The 18,826-nt window shown below is 36.7% G+C and overlaps 1 protein-coding gene across 1 annotated transcript in view; it reads right to left on the bottom strand.

Moving 5' to 3' along the window:
• Positions 1 to 6,597: 6,597 nt before the first annotated feature.
• LOC116178902 (protein amalgam-like) overlaps positions 6,598 to 18,826 on the bottom strand; it is a 64,190-nt gene continuing 51,961 nt past the window's right edge. Inside the window, exons 4-7 of the mRNA XM_031498555.1 lie at positions 13,112 to 13,384; positions 12,841 to 13,060; positions 12,347 to 12,792; positions 6,598 to 7,720 (exon numbers count right to left, since the gene is read on the bottom strand). Coding sequence (XP_031354415.1) covers positions 7,569 to 7,720; positions 12,347 to 12,792; positions 12,841 to 13,060; positions 13,112 to 13,384 — 1,091 coding nt within the window. The 3' untranslated portion in view covers positions 6,598 to 7,568. The remainder of the gene's footprint in view (positions 7,721 to 12,346; positions 12,793 to 12,840; positions 13,061 to 13,111; positions 13,385 to 18,826) is intronic.

Genomic DNA, 18,826 nt, shown 5'->3' with positions numbered 1-18,826 from the left:
TAATGGTACTAATATCATCGAAAAGACAAAAAAACCTGTATCAAATAAGGGTAATGAAAGGGCGAATCCTTATATAAAAAAATTCAATTGCTTTACGTTACTCATTTGTTTTATGAAATCAAAACAACTGAATGCTTCCTTATTATGGGAAATAACATGTTAAACGACATTCAAATGGAAAAATTGTTTATACAGTCTATATTTACCGAGATATACACTATATTCCATACATAACTGCCACCCTGTATATTTTTAGCGTATTTTTGAAAAAAGTAGCGCTTATACAGTGTATCCCAGATCGCGTGGGATTTCATGGGTAACTTTCTTATTATTAAAGATAGAGAATTGGTGAAATGGACAATGTTTTGCAGTTTTAGATGCTTATTTAAAACTTGCTTGTGGAAATTCAAACTATCGAATAGGTTGGACGTAAATTCAAAAAAACTAAAATTGGTCATTTCCTTGAATGTCTTATATCATCGAAAGTATAAGAGATATAAAAAAAAGTTTTATATAAAAAGAATTGATGTCAAAAAAAAATTCAAGATGGCTATTTTTGAGGAACATACCTATTTACCAACTTCCAAAATTTAAATAGGTACCGTATTGGATTTTTAGATAATTTGGTAGATTTTATAATTTTCTTTTCAATGAGCTATTATAGCATAAGATTGAAAATAAGATACCGCAGTTATATCAACGATTTTTATATTTTAATCAAGTAGACTGATGAATTAAAAAAAAACAAAACAATATCTATTTGATGCAACAAAACAATGAAAATAATTACATCAGATGTTTAAAATACCAGGGGCGCACGCATGGGAAGGGGATTTGGGCGTTACAACTCCTTCAAAAATTTTATATAAGCAGGTCTAGAAAAATTTTGACTTTTATGACATCACTATCCTATTAACCATACTTACATATACCTACAAAATGGTGGTATAAGCGCAAACCGTGGCACAAACTATACCCTCGAAAAAATGTCATGCCATTATCCAGTTAAACACATTTCAAGACACTTCGCTTTACTTCACACAATGTATCTATTACCGTTGATGCATTTTCCCAGGTCACATTTTGTAGGTGGTTTATCCGTAAGAATATCGAAACTAACAGTTTGGCCAGTCCAAGTACCTATATGAACAGATGAGTCTTATTTTTCTAACTGCGGAGTGTTCAAATCGACATAATGAACACTACTGGTTACAGGAAAAAAAGAGAACAACCAAGATTGCTTAATGAAGCAGCTCGGGTTGAAGTTCTTGGCCAATTTGCCATAAACATTTAGTTTTTTTTTGTTAGTTATTACATTTTTGTTACTTAAATTCTTTTAATGAGTATTGACTTTATTGGTCCACTGGAAAGCATTTTTCAGTATCTTCCCAACGATGTGTCACAAGTATGGGGTTGCCATTTAGGATTTTTGGAGAGGGGGATCTGTGGGGTTAAAGGGGTGGGGGGTTGTCACTCATAACGTTATTCTGGTTCCCTCTCGATACCCTCGGAACGGTTTTGCGCGATTTTCAATATCTTCTTTAGTTTGGAAAATATGGCCGACTGCAAGTTTTAAAATTGACACCCCGCGTATATATGCATATTCGTGCGTTTGATATTTTGGAGGCTGCTAAGATGTTTTTACGTCGCACATATATACAGGGTGGGTTTTTTCACACAAAAAATTAATCTGTCTCGGAAAATGTTGAAAATGTTCACCAATAATATTTTTGCACTCCTTCGTTCTAAATCGCGTTTTCCCAATCAAACACGAACGTCGGGAACGTCAATTTTACAATTGACTATCTACTTTCGCGCACTAGTGCCTAAAAATTCAACGAAAATATCTATTTAGTGCGGATCATAAACTAATAAGTAGCATGATGGAAGAGTAAAAAAGAAAATATAAATACACTTTACATCATTCCCTGTAGTACACGGGCAAAAATAAGCTTAAACCAGAAGTTTTTAACAATAAATTGACATTTTAAATTTCTACTTTATCGGCATACAGGACTTGATTTTTTCAATAGAATTATAATGTCGCAAAAATCTCGCGAAAAGGATTTGAATTTATATAAATTCGATTTAACTAATCCGTGCAAAAAATAGAATACATGCTACGTGCGTGAACAGTATTTGCTTGATTCGCGCGAGATGCGTCGCTCGTGCGCGTTGCGCACTCGCGGTTGCGCACTCGCGCCGCCAAACTTCGCGCTCATCTTCAAAATAACTGTTCCCGCACTAATAATGTAAATAACTATTACGCACAAGCAATTTACATCTTTCCGTATTATCCTGCCATCTAAACTGCGAAAGGAATTTACCACAGCATCACGTAGTTCTTCTTTTGTGGCGTACGTTCGCTGATAAATTAAACCCTTTTAGAACACCGACAAGAAAAAAATATAAAATTGAAAGATCTGGTGATCTTGGTGACCAAAGGACCGCCCCGTTCCTACCTATCCATAAATTTGGAAATAGTTGGTTTAGGTGCGTACTTGCAGATGTGCGACGGGACACCGTTGTGTTGAAACCAGCGTAAATTACGTCGTGTTTCCAAATCTAACCCACCTTATATATTTTGAAATTCATTTGGTAGGAAATAAAGATAACGTTGGCCTGTTCAATTTTCGTCGTAAATGAAACTTCCGAGAAATCGCACTAAACATCCAAATCCAAATTTTCTTTGAGGCCTTCAAGAATGGACCGTAGTATTTCCATGGCGGCATGATACGATCAACTTTTATAGTGTAATGAATATGATCATTAATTTCAATTTCATAGTGAATTTTCAACAGGATTTTCAAAGACGGCTTTTAAATATGTGAAATGTGGCACAGTTACACTATGACCTATTACCTTCCTTTTTTGCCCTGTTTTTTGCCAACAATCGACTGCTCCAAAATTTTTCGGGAAAACACTTTTTCTTATTAATTTTGATGCGTAGAATCCAAAACAATTCGTACTTTTTCGATCAGACATCTCAATCAAAAGTTACAGACTAGAAACCAATTTCGATATAAAATTCAAAGGGCCGTAACTTTTGAACTAGTAGCCCAATCTTGGAACTGTTTGAAATTATGAATTCTACAGGCCACATTCTATAATAAAATTATTTTACGGGTCGATCTGAGAAAATTTTTTTTTGTGGCCTCAAAAAAAGGCAGTTATTACCTTACTTTTTTGCCAAAAATCGACTGCACCAAAATTTCTCGGGAAAACACCAAAACAATTCGTACTATTTCGATCAGACTTCTCAATCGAAAGCGAGGGGTAATTCACTCGATGAGATCATGTACACTGATTTCAAGACTTCAGAGGATTTCAGGCGATTTCAGTTGATTTCAAATGATTTCAGATGATTTCAAGTGATTTCAGGTGATTTCAAATGATTTCAGGTGATTTCAAGTGATTTCAGTGTGATTTCAATGGGATTTTAGTGTGAATTCTCGGTGATTTCAATGGGATGTCAGTTTAAATGATGTCTAATCACATAATTCACATCTTGTCTACAGAAATACATAAATTACGGCGCACCAACAATAAGAAAAAAATGTTGTTTTAGGATTTAGTGGAGAAAATTCAACACAACATAGATAGATAAAAAGCAATACATAGTCAATTCTAAAATAATATTTAAGGTTTATTTTTCTCTTCTCAATATCTACATAATATGCAAGCCCACTGCTGGAATCCATTTTTTCAAGTTTTTTTTTGTTCACTGTCTTGGTACACATACAAAACACCAGATCTGTATAAAATTTAGAAAAAACAACCTCGTTCACAACACTATAACAGGTTTGTCCATAAGAAGTAAAGTGCGTACTAATTCTAAATTGGTAAATCGAGACCAAACCACCAACAGCGGCGACGGATATTTCTTAGTTTCAGTCTTAACACGTTGCAAATCCTTGTTTATGAAAACAAAGCAGCAATGTCAGCTCTAGGTCGGGATTTGTTATTTTTTGAATCAACCATAATATTTCACGATGACTCATTCTAATAATATGTCTCAAAACCTGGCTAAATTCAATAAGTATTGTAAAGATTTTAAGAGTTTATTTCAGAGATAAATAAACTAAACAAATATAGAAAACAAGCTCCTGAGTATGGCTATAGCATGTGCAAAACCAAATTTTAAACCTGATGTTAGTTTTGCTTTTATTTAAAGTGTGTATGTATGAAATTTCATTTAAATACTTTCATAAATAAAAAAGTTTGCAATTCGTTTTATATAAATGGCCGAGATGCGAAAAGGGCACTGTGAATGTTGATCGATTAGGCTCAATTGCGTTTTATACGGCTAAAGCTATACGCATATTGAATTTCATGCAATTCGGTTCATAACTCACGGAGATATCAAAAGGGCCTTCCTTATTTTTTGGGTTACATTGCCAATTCACGAACTCCGATCTACAAATTTGATAAATAATCGATCTACTAAATTTTATCGTAATCGGTGCATTCGTTATCGAGATACCGTGTAAACGGAGGGACAGACGGACAGACACCGCAAAATTATAAACTCGCTAGGAGCTCGTTAATAATTTGCACTTTGCTAAAGCTAAACGTAATCTGTCAATTTACAATTCTGCTCGGCAGTTATAAATCACATATTTTTAATTAGCGAAAATTAATAACAACAAAGATACATTAAGTGCGGTGTAATTACCTTACAACCCTCACGTTATTACTGACCTCGTTATTGACAATAATGAGCACAAAATAACTCGCAAAATATACTTAGTTCGCTTGATTTTATTTGATGCGTAAGCAAATAGCTTATAATTTTAAAGAAGGGCGTATACCTGAGACTTTCTCTGGCGTATACTGATCGTAACTAATCACGGTACGTAATAAGTTTAAAATTCAATTGAAAAAATTGTCGTTGGTTTTCGTTCGAGCGATTACCGCCAGATTTCAATTTGATTTCAAGCGATTTCAAACTGATTTCAGGTGATTTCAAGTGATTTCAGGAGATTTCAGGTGATTTCAAGTGATTTCAATGTGATTTCAGGTGATTTCAAGTGATTTCATTGTGATTTCAGTACTTGCGTACACCTGATTTCAAGGGTGAATTACCCCTCGATCGAAAGTTACAGACTAGAAACCAATTTCGAAATAAAATTCAAAGGGCCGTAACTTTTGAACTAGTAGCCCAATCTTGGAACTGTTTGAAATTATGGATTCTACAGGCCACATTCTATAAGAAAATTTTTTTCCGGGTCGATCTGAGAAAATTTTTTTTTTGGGCCTCAAAAAAAGGCAGTTATTACCTTCCTTTTTTGCCAAAAATCGACTGCACCAAAATTTCTCGGGAAAACACTTTTTCTTATTAATTTTGATGCGTAGAATCCAAAACAATTCGTACTATTTCGATCAGACTTCTCAATCAAAAGTTACAGACTAGAAACCAATTTCGAAATAAAATTCGGGAAAACACTTTTTCTTATTAATTTTGATGCGTAGAATCCAAAACAATTCGTACTATTTCGATCAGACTTCTCAATCAAAAGTTACAGACTAGAAACCAATTTCGAAATAAAATTCAAAGGGCCCTAACTTTTGAACTAGTAGCCCAATCTTGGAACTTTCGCATTAGGACAGGGCCAATTTGACAAATGTGGGTCTGCTGCATGAAGTTAGCAGACCCCTTTTTACAGCGTTTTGAGCTGTTACACTTTGAGCACTAACGCTTATATTGGCGGCACTAACGAGCTCTAACGCTGCTAGTTTAACTAGTGTAAAGATTGCATCGATTTTCTCAAATGGGTCTGCTGGCATGAAGTTAGCAGGCCCACAAATATTTTTTAAAAATAGTAAGTTTCCTTTTGTGCACTAACGATTTCTTCAGCGGCACAAACGTGGACTAACGGAACACTAACGATATGAATAAGCAGAACCATAGTCTGCTGTAGTAGGCCTGTCAAGTTCATGGACATCTCGAATCCTCAAGATTAGTCAGTGCAATTAAATTGGGCTTCAAGGAATTTTGTTTGTAGCTCTATTTCTATTTAAAAGAAAAAGGAAAACAAGGCGTGATATTAAGTCTGTAATATCATTTTCTTATTTAAGAAAAATACCTTTGGATGGTTTTTTAAATTTTGTGTTATAATTCAGTATGAACTTACCTCTTAGTTTTTGTTGAATTTCATTCTTCTCATGTTTTGCATGGTGATTTTAAAAAAAAGCGCGCCCAATTTTTTTACATTACAGCCATTTATTACACCCAGTTGAAACCTACACAAAAGATTTGAATTACGCGCGATAAAAGTCACTGCTCACCCAAGTTAAAAGATGCATTACACTCCTATTTTCAGGTAAATTAACATAGTGGTCCCATTTTTCTCACTCGAATTTATAATCAGTAAATGAAAATTTTAAAACGGCTCTCCAGTTTCCTCAAGGGCCACATTTTACTTTTATAACGCTAGATAGACTGTGGAGAAAAGGCCGAGTATTAAGATTAACATCTTTATGATGGAAATTCTTCCGCTTTTCTTTAATAGTTAAATAGCTAACAAAATGCACACTTACCTTACCACGTCGGCCCCGATCGTTACCAGAGAAAAAGTTGCTGTTAAAATTCGGTAGTGTGTTTATTAATCTAATAAGCTTTTTTTTTACAGAATCTTACAGTATCATTCGTCTAATACAATAATAAATCTTATTGCACTTATAAAAATAGTTCAGTCTTTATATACATCTTACGTAGATCTAATAAAATAATGTGCCGAGCAGATAAGCAGTGTCTCATAGGAAAACGAATGTAAAATGCACATCTGTAAATTTACAACAACATTTCTATATAATTATTATGTTTTTAATACATTTACAATTATTACACTCATTGAAGAACGGAAAACCACGCGCCGTCGGATCCCTCAAGAGCGAGAGGACGCCTTCAGTTCAGTTTGATCGGTTCCAACTAATTTCAAGTTAAGGGCGATGTCCGGCTACAGTAAAACACTACATCTGTTACATTGCGCAAGACAGGGGATGTAAATTGAAAAAAACTGTTAAAATGCTTACAAAGTGAAACATCAGGCTTTCAAATTATTTCGGCGTAATAGAATTTTCGTTCATATAAACAGAGCAAAATTCTTTATAGTGAAAACAACAAAAGAGATATAAATTGAAATTTCCTTTCTTTTGCGTATAAACGAGATAAAAATGTTTCAGCTGATTTTACTTTGTATTTCACGTAATCGTTCTGCCAAAAGGATCGGGCGCATCCTATCCCTGGATTAGTGCCGTATTTTTTTTTCACAATCAAACAACCAAACGCGTGATGAAAGAAGTCTGAGTGTGATCTATCAAGGTAACATTAATTACAAATTTTTAACACAGATGTTCTAAATGGAAACACCGATAGTTATAAAACATTGTCTGAAGAGTGCTGTCGCTTACCTTCCTCTTTCTGTTCACAAGATCATTTAAAATAAAACACTTTGGTATCACAAAATTTACATTACTATCATCGTCAACACTTATGGCTTCCTCGCGGAGAGTCGCACTTTAAATAATTTAAAGAAATTCAGTGCTTTCAACTAATTTTCACTCACTTAGAACGACACAAACACAACTATTATGGTGAATAGGGAAATTCTAGTGGAGATCGAGTTGTGGAATGCTTGATTGCTGTATGGTGATATACCCTGTTGACTTACGCCGTAAACTGCCGGTTGTGCTGATGGTTCTACCATATTTTCTATTTCTGAAAAGGAAGAACAGTAATTAAAATTGTGTCTAAGGTGTCAAAAAAACTCAAAATGTGAAATTCGCAGCAGACTCTCCTGTCACAAAATCTGAAATTCAGTCAGTCAAATATCTGCAGTATTCAAGGTCATGGTGTTCATTTCGGAGATTATTTAGGGGTGAATATTGTTGTAGATTTGCTAGTAGAGAGTAAGCTGGATAGCCGAAGAGCCTGGTAATTTCAATCTGAGTGAATTTAGATTTGTGGGCAGATTATTAGTTCCACTTTAATCGTATTTTTTCTGCGTATTTAAATTGTATAGAGTATTGTTTTCATAATGGGTTCCGGAAATTGTAGGCTCCATCAGTGAGTCGGAGATCCATGATAGCCGACACAAGAGGAGCGCATTTCGGGGGGTTTTCGAATCCAATTGCTTCTTAAACCACTTGATCACGAATTGGAGGGTGTCTTATTAGTCGTCGTTTCCGAACCACGCTCACATTCCAACTCAACCTGGCGCCCACTGCGGATCTTGTAGATTTCGGAATTCCCAATTCGGTGACTGGGACTGCTATGTGGCGAAATTGGCAGAGCGATTGGCTACCTTTGCTCTGTAGGAAAGCAGAGCAGGTGGAAGAGGCGGCCGCATTAGTAAGCGACACCATGATAGTGTCATATGGGGACGAAATTAAAATAGAGAAGGGCAAAATGAAAATGTTATTCTGTAATATAGCGGGGATAGGTGGTAAAGATGCTTAATTCTGGGAGTTTGTAAGAGAATATGATGTCGTGGAAATAGAAGAATCATGGATAGAAGGAATGGATTGGGAGGAAATAAAGAGCAGGATTTCAAATGAATACACATGGAAGAACCAATTTGCGAAGAAGGACAATATAAAGGGACGAACACAATATAGAAAATAAAGAGTAAAACAAAGAGGGAGAAATGTTACTGAAATGATCCGAAAAGAGAGGTTGGAGAATTTTAAACGGAAATATGGGGGAAGATTGGGAGGGGAATTCCTATACATTAGAGGAAGGAAGGGGCCAGTAAATGACAAAAATACTGAAAGAAATTGATGAATTTCAGATCGGATCACCAATCTATAAAATTGAGTCTAAAAGAGAAAATATCAAGAAATGAAAAGACGCAAAGAACAAGGGCAATACAGTTGTGGACAAAAGGCACGGTGCAGTTATACAGAGTGGCCCAACGAGAAGTATACAGAGGGCTTTTAGGGTATTAAATTTGGAAATTTCGAAAAATCCTCGAACACGTCAATTTTGTATTCAAGGGGGACAACTTTTGGAATACAAATCACGAACCCACGTCTTCACCCCTCTACGTAGGGAGCTTAACCCCTAAAATTTTAAATGGAATCCTATGGCAAATGGCACATTATTTGATAGCCAATTTAATCGTGATTACTAATCTGCTTTGCTTTTTAAATTCTATTGATTCGTTTCGGAGATATTCGCATTTGAAATGGTTTCTAAAAAAACCAAAACAAATGCGATCTAATTCACCCTGTATTAAAATTTTTAAAGGTTTAAATTGTGCAAAAAATAACAAATAACTTTAAACACAACATTTATTTCAATAAATGCTCGAATTGCCTTCCGCCTGCTTCCATGCAATAATAAAGATTTGCTTCAAAACGCTGCCGTACATGTTGCAAGATTTCAGGGGTAATAGCTCGAAATTGTTGAGTTATACTACAGACAACTGTTTTCTGTGGTTATACCATAGTGTATTCTATTCTTACAGTATGGTTATACGTGCTCGCAACCCTTATAATGTTCCGGGCCGAGTAGCATAAACTTTATTCTTTAAATATCCCCACAAGAAGTAATCTATAGGACTTAAATCAGGGGAAAAAACCATTTCAAATGCGAATATCTCCGTAACGAATCAATAGAATTTAAAAAGCAAAGCATATTAGTAATCACGATTAAATTGGCTTTCAAATAATGTGCCACTTGCCATAGGATTCCATTTAAAATTTTAAGGGTTAAGCTCCCTGCGTAGAGGGGTGAAGACTTGGGTTCGTGATTTGTATTCCCAAAGTTGTCCCCCTCGAATACAAAATTGACGTGTTCGAGGATTTTTCGAAATTTCTAAATTTAATACCCCAAAAGCCCTCTGTATACTTCTCGTTGGGCCACTCTGTATAGAGGGAGACTAGACGAACAAGGACAAGAAATAGGAGGGAATAATGTAATGGTGGGTATTAAAAAAACAAATAATTGAAGTATAGGGGAGAAAAAAAAAGAAAGGCGTCGTGCCGCCAAAAATGGAGAAATATAGAGAAGCGATGGAGATAGAAAGAAGAGGGGAAAGAAAGAGGTCCCAGAACAGAAACGAAAGTGCAAAAGAAAATGTGAAGAAAAAAGGTGGAGCGATAGAAAGAATACGAAGAGCAAATCAGGGAATTAACAACAGAAAAGGATTTTTGGAAGGTGTTAAACAGAAGGAAGAAGAAAAATATGACAAGTGGGAGGGAAATACATTTAGAGAAATGGAAACATTTCATCAAGTTACTAGAACGAAAGCAGGAGAACGAGGAGCAGCGTTTGACAGAGTGGAAAGGGAAAACGGTATGAAAAATGATGGAAATTAGGAAAATTGACAAGGCGTTAAACGAGAGAATCAAGGAACTATATAACAAATATGATGTTTCATTCGCCATTAATTGCCATGTTAGCCTCTATAACAATGTTTCGTTGCATATCGACATATTTCTTGCTTCTCAATCTTCTTTTCTCAAAGTCTGTATTGATACTGTGTAGTTGTTATGAATTCATTGCCCATTATTATAGTTTTTTTTAAATAGTTTTGCTTTTATAATTTTTTATTTTATTTTTTAAGTTTAAATTATAAATTGTATCATCTATAAATTATAAATAAGTTACGTTAAATAATGTCATTAATCAATTTTTTAAGTTCCATTACAATTATTAATATCGATGTTATAATTTAGGTTTAGTTCTCTTTATTTCTGTATATCTATTTTGTGAATGTATATATTTACAAGTGAACTGCTTCGTTGTAATTGGGAAATTCCTGTAATGAAGCATGGAAATAAATAATAATAATAATATATGGAGAGACTAGATAAGGAATAAGAATAGAAGGGAAGGAGATGAGATTGGGAAAGGGGTTGAAGGAAAAGGAGGAGAGGAAAAGGTAAAAGAAATTAAATATTTAGAGTACCAAATGGAAAGCAACAATTAGGCAAATTCCCAAAGAACTAATGTGAAAGAAGGTGGTGAGACAGGTGTGGGGAATTGGTGGGATGGGGTTCAAGAACGATTCTAGAGATGGGTGCTCATGTACGTAACGGTGATATGGAAAAGGAAGGAATGGGAGGAACTGGAAGAAGTACATAGAAGGTATTATAAATGGGTATTAGGGTTAAACGGAAGGACACCGAATTGTACATTAGAGGAGGAAGCAGAAATGGAAGAAACAAAGATAGCGTCGGGTGCGCAAATCGGTCAGATTCGAGGAAAGGGGCGATAGAGAAAGCGAATGCTTGAAAACGAGGTAGAACGCCAAAGGAATGTGGGAAGAACAAAGAGGAAAATACTACGCAAGGAATGGATGCGGGAATGAGGAGAGGAGTAGGAGAAAAGACGGTAAATGAGCTGACAAAAAGGGATGCACAAATACAACAACAGAAGATGAAGATTTAACTTTGTTTGTTGAATTCGTAACCATCAAAAAGTTATAGTCTTTAGTAGATAAGCAAACTTTAACGGAAATAAAGCTTTTGCTTCCTTGCGATCGACAAACTTGAGGATGACGTTTTTATTGAAAGAGAAACAACTCCCTGACAGTTTCGGAGAAGAAAAGGTATCCAACAGGAAATTCCAATTTATATTTCGCATCACTTTGTACGAAACTGTATCCTTTACTGACATTAAAAAATTATTAAGGAAAATTTGGTTTTGAACTGTCGTAAAAATAATAATTTTTCAACAATTTAAAGCCATTGGTATTGCATGGTTTTTTGGTGAATTTATTGAATCACTAGGAAAAAAAATAGTTTTGCATTTAAAGTTTTGATTTCAACAAAGAAAGTTCAATATGAAAAGTTTATTAGATGGTTTTTTATATACAAAATGTCGTCTATTAAATTTAATATTAAGTCAAGGTCAATTCACAGAGATCGTGGTCATGCACTTAATTTAATTAATTTGAAATTACAAACAAGAAAATGTGTAAAGGAAGTGTACATTGGAACTAGTTAATTATTCAAACTTGTCATCAATACATTCGAAAATTTATGGTCAGTCGGTGTTTAATTTTGCGAGCAAGAAATTCAAAAAACCAAGTCTTGGAAGTAGAGTTTCAGGAAACTTGAAAAAGAGGAATGTTCACCTAAATGACCGTAAAATTTGTGTTATTTTGCTAAAAAGCTTTAAAGTTTACTTACAACTGAACATATTGTTAAATAAGAATTAAGAAGTGACAACTATAGGTAATTATTTAAAATCAAGTACCTGCCAAGAAGGTAATGGTGAGTGAATGCATGGTCAGCGAAAAACGTACACTAATTGACAACATATGAATCACCCGCGAAATACAAGAGCTGTACCTTCTATTAATAGTGCGTTTACCAAAATACATTATTTACTCACCATTCGTTCTAGTAGTAAAGTGGAATATCGGCGACACCTTATTCCAACCGTGCACGTTTTTGGCCTGTACGCGCGCCTCGTAGGTGGTCGCCGGTTGCAGACCTCTAATTATGTACGACATCTTCTGCCTGGTTACGCCAGGGAACGGTGGCGGTGCTGGCAGCAGGGGATTGGTGATGCCTTGGGCGGTGATGACGACACTGTTCCACCGGTCGTTCCTGTTCATGATCGTCCCGTTGTCGTGGATGTGGTGGGATCGGTGTAGGTATCTCTGCCTGAAGAAGAGCTCGTACTCGGTGACGGCGGCGTGGCTGTTTACGGACCAGGAGATGTTGTAAACCTCTTTCTCGTGGCCCAGGGACGGTGAGTCGAAGACGGCCAGGCCGGCCGTTCCGGTTAAAAGTAGGTGACCTCTTGCTTTACCGTGGATATTAGCAGCGACGCAACTGTAACACGCAGAAATTTAGTGACGTCCTCAATTAGGGGGTGCTTACCTGTAATTGCCGAAGTCGACATCGGTCACGTTCCTGATGACCAAAGTGTATCGGTTACCTCGCGATTGGGCCGCGTGTTGTTCGGTGGTGCCAAGCTGGGTGGTATCCTTATACCAAATAACTTGAGGTGGAGGCTCAGCGTGAACAATGCACACCAGGTGCGCTTCCAGACCGATCCCTGTATGGACAGTGGCGCGCTCGGCTTCCACTTCCGGAGCATCTGTAATCAGTAACGCTTAGCCCAAATTCGCCGACTATTTCACGGACATACATCGAACACTAAGAGTTATATGGCGACTGTCCGGCTGTCCAACGCCGTTGTCGGCCGAACATTGGTACTGTCCGGCGGAATGCCGATCCGCATGCTGGATTACCAGAGATAATCCGTTAACCGATCTTTCACCGCTCGGAAGGACGTTGTTCTTTCTCGTCCACGCGACCGTTGGAACGGGATTTCCCGACGCTCTACATTCCAGCTTCACCGTAGATCCCTGAACGACTTCCAATGGTCCCATGTGACTGACGAAATGAATACGCGGCGGAACTGTAACAAAACCAATTACGGCTACAGTATTATCGAACTAATATAAAACGCGTCCTCCCAAAACGTTAAAGGAGACATTAAGGAGGAAGTTTCATTTTAATTTAAGGTAAGTAATTACAATAATGAAACAGCTTTACGAGAAGTTTTATGTGCAATAAACGTAAAGTTTATGAAGTTCTAAAGTTGCTTGCAAAAGTCTTGCGAGCTTATATCGGACCTCAATTTAGTATGACAGGTAATTAGATTAAATTTGCGAGTTCTAACTCAACCAACTACCTTTATAATGTTGACGTTTCGTATAAAAGTTTGGCGGTTTTCGAACACATAAAGTTTGTAATGTTTTCCCGCACTACTTTAGAATGAATACCGCAGGATGCTGCAAGAAATTAAACTAGGGGGACAAATATGTAAGTAATTGAAATGAGAATTTTAAAATTTCGTTGAAACTTATCGGTCCTGTGGTGCAAATACAATTTGATCAGTCAGAAGTTGCCTTATTTCCTTGCTACAAGGTGGAGTTAAGAAACTTTAAAGATGAGATTTCCAAATTCTAAACAGAACAAACTGAGGATTGGTATACATTATTTTGAGAATTATGATATTACAGGACCGGAATAAGAGAGGAGATGTACCCAAGCTTGGTTAAAAAATTTGTAAAAAGAAGCACCGAGTCTCTTGTCTTACTTTTGCTATTTATAAGGAAAAATATAAGCGAAATCGAGCCTGTTTTTACTTTAGAAGCTATATTCTGCTTGTAGCCTTGGCGTCTAGGATAGATTCAAAGACTCAAAGCAGCGATTATAGATACCAATAACCCTCTGGGTAGGCTAACGGCTAACCAGGCGGATGTGGTACAAAATCGCCTGGCCAAGATTCTTTACCAGCATTTTTTCACCCTAAAATGCACTAGACTAGTACCCACGTTCAGGGATTGCAGGGAGCCTGCCTTTCTACACTCCGCAAGGCTGCTATCTGGGTCTCAGGTGAGGACCAAGCGACGCTTGGAGGTGCAGAATTCCTGTCTAAACCTAGGCAGCTCGGGAGGCTGATATGACATCGAAGAAGGGGGGGGGGGCTCAGGTGTCTATCATGCCCTTGTCTGTTATGATTCCCGCAGCTAGGAGGTCCATTGTCAGATCTAGAACGTACAACGTTTGTAGAATTCTGACGTCCTCGACTTTTCCAGTTAAAATCCGACTTAATCTCAACAGTTCCTCTTCCTTTGATCTCCGTCGACGAATTACTGGCGCGTTTTAACTTCACTACATTTGTATTCTAACATTTCTGAAGTTCTCTACCACTTTGCCGAAGTGTGACATACATCCGTGGTCAATACAACAATTGCTTATCCCATATTTGAGAAATCCTCCTATTTCAGAATACATCGCTGTTACTTCCACGTTATTTACGTTTACTTTGAGTGGTTTTTCTTCTCTGTCTGGTTTCAAAACTTGGCCATTTGTCCTTTCTTTCCACATAGGTTACAGTTATAAGGAGATTCTTTCTTTTCCTGTTCACTTTTCCTAGGTGGTTTTTTCTTGAAGCTCTACTTTACGACCATAGCGTTCTGGATCACTGTTTCTGTATGGTGCTTTCTTGAATTTCGACAGTCAATGATATTAATTCTCAGTTTTTTCAGGGTTTGACAGGTTCCTGAACTTATCATGGTGCAAGTAGCTCGAAACTTAATATTTAAATTTATTTCACTAAATTTCTCGCATTGTCTTCCTCCTCTAGTCTCGTTTTTCTTCCTCCTTGTATTGGGCTATATCACGTCTACGCGTTTTATCCTTGGATATATTGGCGTGCCCCAATGTCTTTTTCTCGAAAGAGGTAGTTTCAAAAAAAATCCGAGGACCTTCTCCCGCTTCAACTCCTTAATTTGCTAGGGTACTATTATAGCGTCACTCTCACTCTTTCCGGAAATCGGTTTATCCTCAGCTACCTCGATTTTCAGGGTCTTTGTATAACCTTAGTTTATTTGTGTGAGTGCTAGTAAGAGCGGATTTTAGTCTCTGGAAACTTATCAGCTTCTTGCATTGTCTTAGTGATAAGGCTTTAATGAAATTTAAAAAATCAAAATCGTGCACAGATTGGAATTATTATAAGGCAATTAGAAATTATACCACTCAGGCTATTAGAAGGGAAAAGAAAGCATTTTTGGAAAACCAACTCCAACAGCTAGGAAAGGGAGTTCCCTGGAAGAACTTGAGAGATCTCAATGTATACTCGAAAGATAAATTAACTGTGCCACCAAATCTATCTGATGTGAATGCCATCAATAAAGTCTTTACAAGCTCTGTAGATTCTGATCTTGGGATAGCTTCTGATACAGTTAAGTATTACACCGAGCATACATGTGAGAAAATTGTTAGTACGTTGCATTTTCGTGAAGTTACCGAGATGGATGTTTTAAATGTGTTATTTAGTATTAAAACAAAGTCTGTTGGATCAGATGGAATTGGTACAAAAATGTTGTGTTTATGTTGCCCTTATATTGCACCACATTTAACCTACATAATAAATTTTTGCTTAAAATCATGTACAGTACCAAAAATTTGGAAAAATGCCAATGTTATACCACTACCGAAAGTTAGTAATCCTGAAAGTTATTCTCAATTGCGACCAATAAGCATTTTACCAATTCTTTCTAAAATTTTAGAGAAGATTATGGCATCTCAGATAAAATACCATCTGTCTGATAATGATATATTACCACAGTCACAATCTGGGTTTAGAGAAAACCATAGCTGCAGCACCGCGTTGTTGAATGTTACAGACGATATTTTTTCAGCCTTAGATCAGGGAAAACTTCAGTGATGGTATCACTAGATTTTACTAAAGCGTTCGACTTAATAGATCACAATATATTGATAAGCATTTTGCATTATTTTGGCTTTAGCAACAATGCGTGTGCTCTGATTAAGAACTATCTTACTGATCGGACGCAACAGGTAGTATTGAATAATAATAAATCATTGTCAACACCTGTAGCAATGGGAGTTCCACAAGGGTCGGTGTTGGGACCTCTTTTGTTCATTATATACACTGCCACCCTCCCCAATTGCCTGAAATATGCAACGTGCTATCAATATGCTGATGATACGCAGTTACAATATAATTTCTTTAGTAAAGATTTAGACCTTGCGAATGAGAGAATCAATAGTGACCTCAACGACTTATTACAATCGGCGAAACAACTTAACTTAAAAGTAAACCCATTAAAATCCTCTGTAATCATCTTTGGAGGAGCAAAAGAAAGAGAGGCCTGGAAAGATTATATAATTATAAAAGTGGGCGATGAAATTCTACCAATTAAAGATGATGTGAAAGTTCTTGGGTTAGAAATTGATTCCAAGTTGAGATTTAAATCACTTGTTTCAAATAGGATAAGAAAAGCGTACTCAAATTTAAAATTAATTTTTAATCAACGTTCTATACTTAATCAACAAATGAAAATTTCGCTTTGTAACTCACTTGTCCTGTTACAGTTTGTGTATTGTACTAATGTGTACGGACCATGTTTGGATACTTATGATTCCAATAAAATCCAAAAAATTCAAAATTCCTGTTTGAGACTAATTTATGGAATAAGAAAGCATCATCATACTCGTATATCACACAAATTAAAAGAAACCGGATTGCTAAGTATGAAAAATCGTAGATATGTGCATGAGATGGTCTTATACCATAAAGTGGTAACAAGGAATGAACCTGTTTATTTATACAACAAAATTCAATTTAGTAACAACCCTAGATTCGTTAACTTAATTATATCACCAATTCATAAAACGGCATTATATGAAAGATCATTTTCATACAATATTTCTAAAAAATAGCAATAGTTTAAGAAACATACCCGTCGGGAAATTTAAGAAGGCACTTCATAACATTGTTTTTGCTAGGCAAACGTTTGATTTGAGTTAAATTTTATAACCCAGTGACTGTAAGTTATTTATTTTATACATTTTGTATTTCATAAAGTTATTTATGTACTTATTTTTGTCCCATTACAAAGTAATTCTTTATTTTTCTGTACAATTCCCAATTAGATTTTGATTTCTTTTCATTATAGTAGGGTTAAGTGTAAGAGCAGAGTTGGGTCGCTGTGAGTAGCCCAACATCTGAACTTCGCCCTGTTAAATTGTGTGTGTGGCATGATTTAATAAAAGACTTTATTATTATTATTAGTCCAGGGACAAATTCTCATAGCTATTTCCACTCATTTCTGAGATTGCTTCTTATCACTCCTCCAAATAGACTTGCTGGTGCACAACAGTAGGGATTCCGTCCAAATTGGGGATGTTTTTACCGGATTATCGAGGTGATTAGCCTCCTCGTTTCCGGCTATCCCTTCGTGGTTTGGTACGCACACTCACGTAACGCCTGGTTACTTCTTCCAGTTTTGTGTGGCATTCCATGAGTAGCTTGGAGGTCAGGGGAGAAGGCTGCTAGAGCCTTGAGAATTGTCTGACTATCTGAGAAGATGTAAATGCTCGCACCCAATAGCCCTTTTGCCGCACGTTCTGTCCACCTGATTATAGCTGTAATCTCGGCTTGAAATACTGTAGGAGTGGTTCCTAAGGTCTTTGAGAGAGCGTAATTTGGCCCATTCCCTCCGCTTCCTTTGACTTGGAGCGAAGCCTACGATACTTACATGCCGGACCATTTTAAAGGATTTGTCGTGGAGGTATTCGGGAGCCATGTAGTATGAAGTCCAGCAATCAAGAATGTTTAATGGTTGTTCAACTCCTAAATATTGAAGCACATTTAAGCTTCGACCGGTCATTAAGGTTGTGGTGGCCTTGTTGACCACCAGACACCATGATTGAATGCCACCCTAAATGCATTCTTTGTCCAGCATGCTTTTCTCATTCTTAGAGATGAGGTTATGAAGGGTAGTCTCTGTAGAGCGTCCATTTTGGTAAACATACTGGTTGGTGTGAAGGTTTTTTTAAGGGGCATGTTCTTTTTATATTGCCCTAATATTCTTTCCATCCTTTAAAGATGAAGGGCGATAACCTGATAGGTCGGTAGCTCTTAGGTTGGTCCCTGGGCCCGTTGCCTGCCTTAGGAATGAAAATCACATCTACCTTCCTTCCACAGACTACAAAAATCTGTGCTTTCTCCAGTCATTGGGGATATAATTTAGGGAGTAGCTCCCCCTAAAAAGATTCTAGTAGAATGGGTCTCAGTCCCTTTTATAAGGAGAGTGGATAGAATTCCATGACACCCCATCGCCCAACGGACGCTGTTTGGTGTAAATATACGACCGTAGTTAAATTTATTGGCAGGACGGAAAGATTGAGTCCTTCTGATTCATTCTCAGGAGTTGCAAATAGTCTCTAATTGAGCCTATTTTGAGAGGATCTTTCGTAGACGAGAGGCCACGGGAACTTCTTCTGTCGTCTGACAGAATCTTTCCTAAGACGCTCCCTTTGC

This window comes from Photinus pyralis, unplaced genomic scaffold, assembly GCF_008802855.1.
Source record: "Photinus pyralis isolate 1611_PpyrPB1 unplaced genomic scaffold, Ppyr1.3 Ppyr1.4_LG8, whole genome shotgun sequence".
Classification (NCBI taxonomy): domain Eukaryota; kingdom Metazoa; phylum Arthropoda; class Insecta; order Coleoptera; family Lampyridae; genus Photinus; species Photinus pyralis.
Note: the sequence above shows the minus strand (reverse complement) of the source record. Positions and strands in the feature narration are given on the sequence as shown.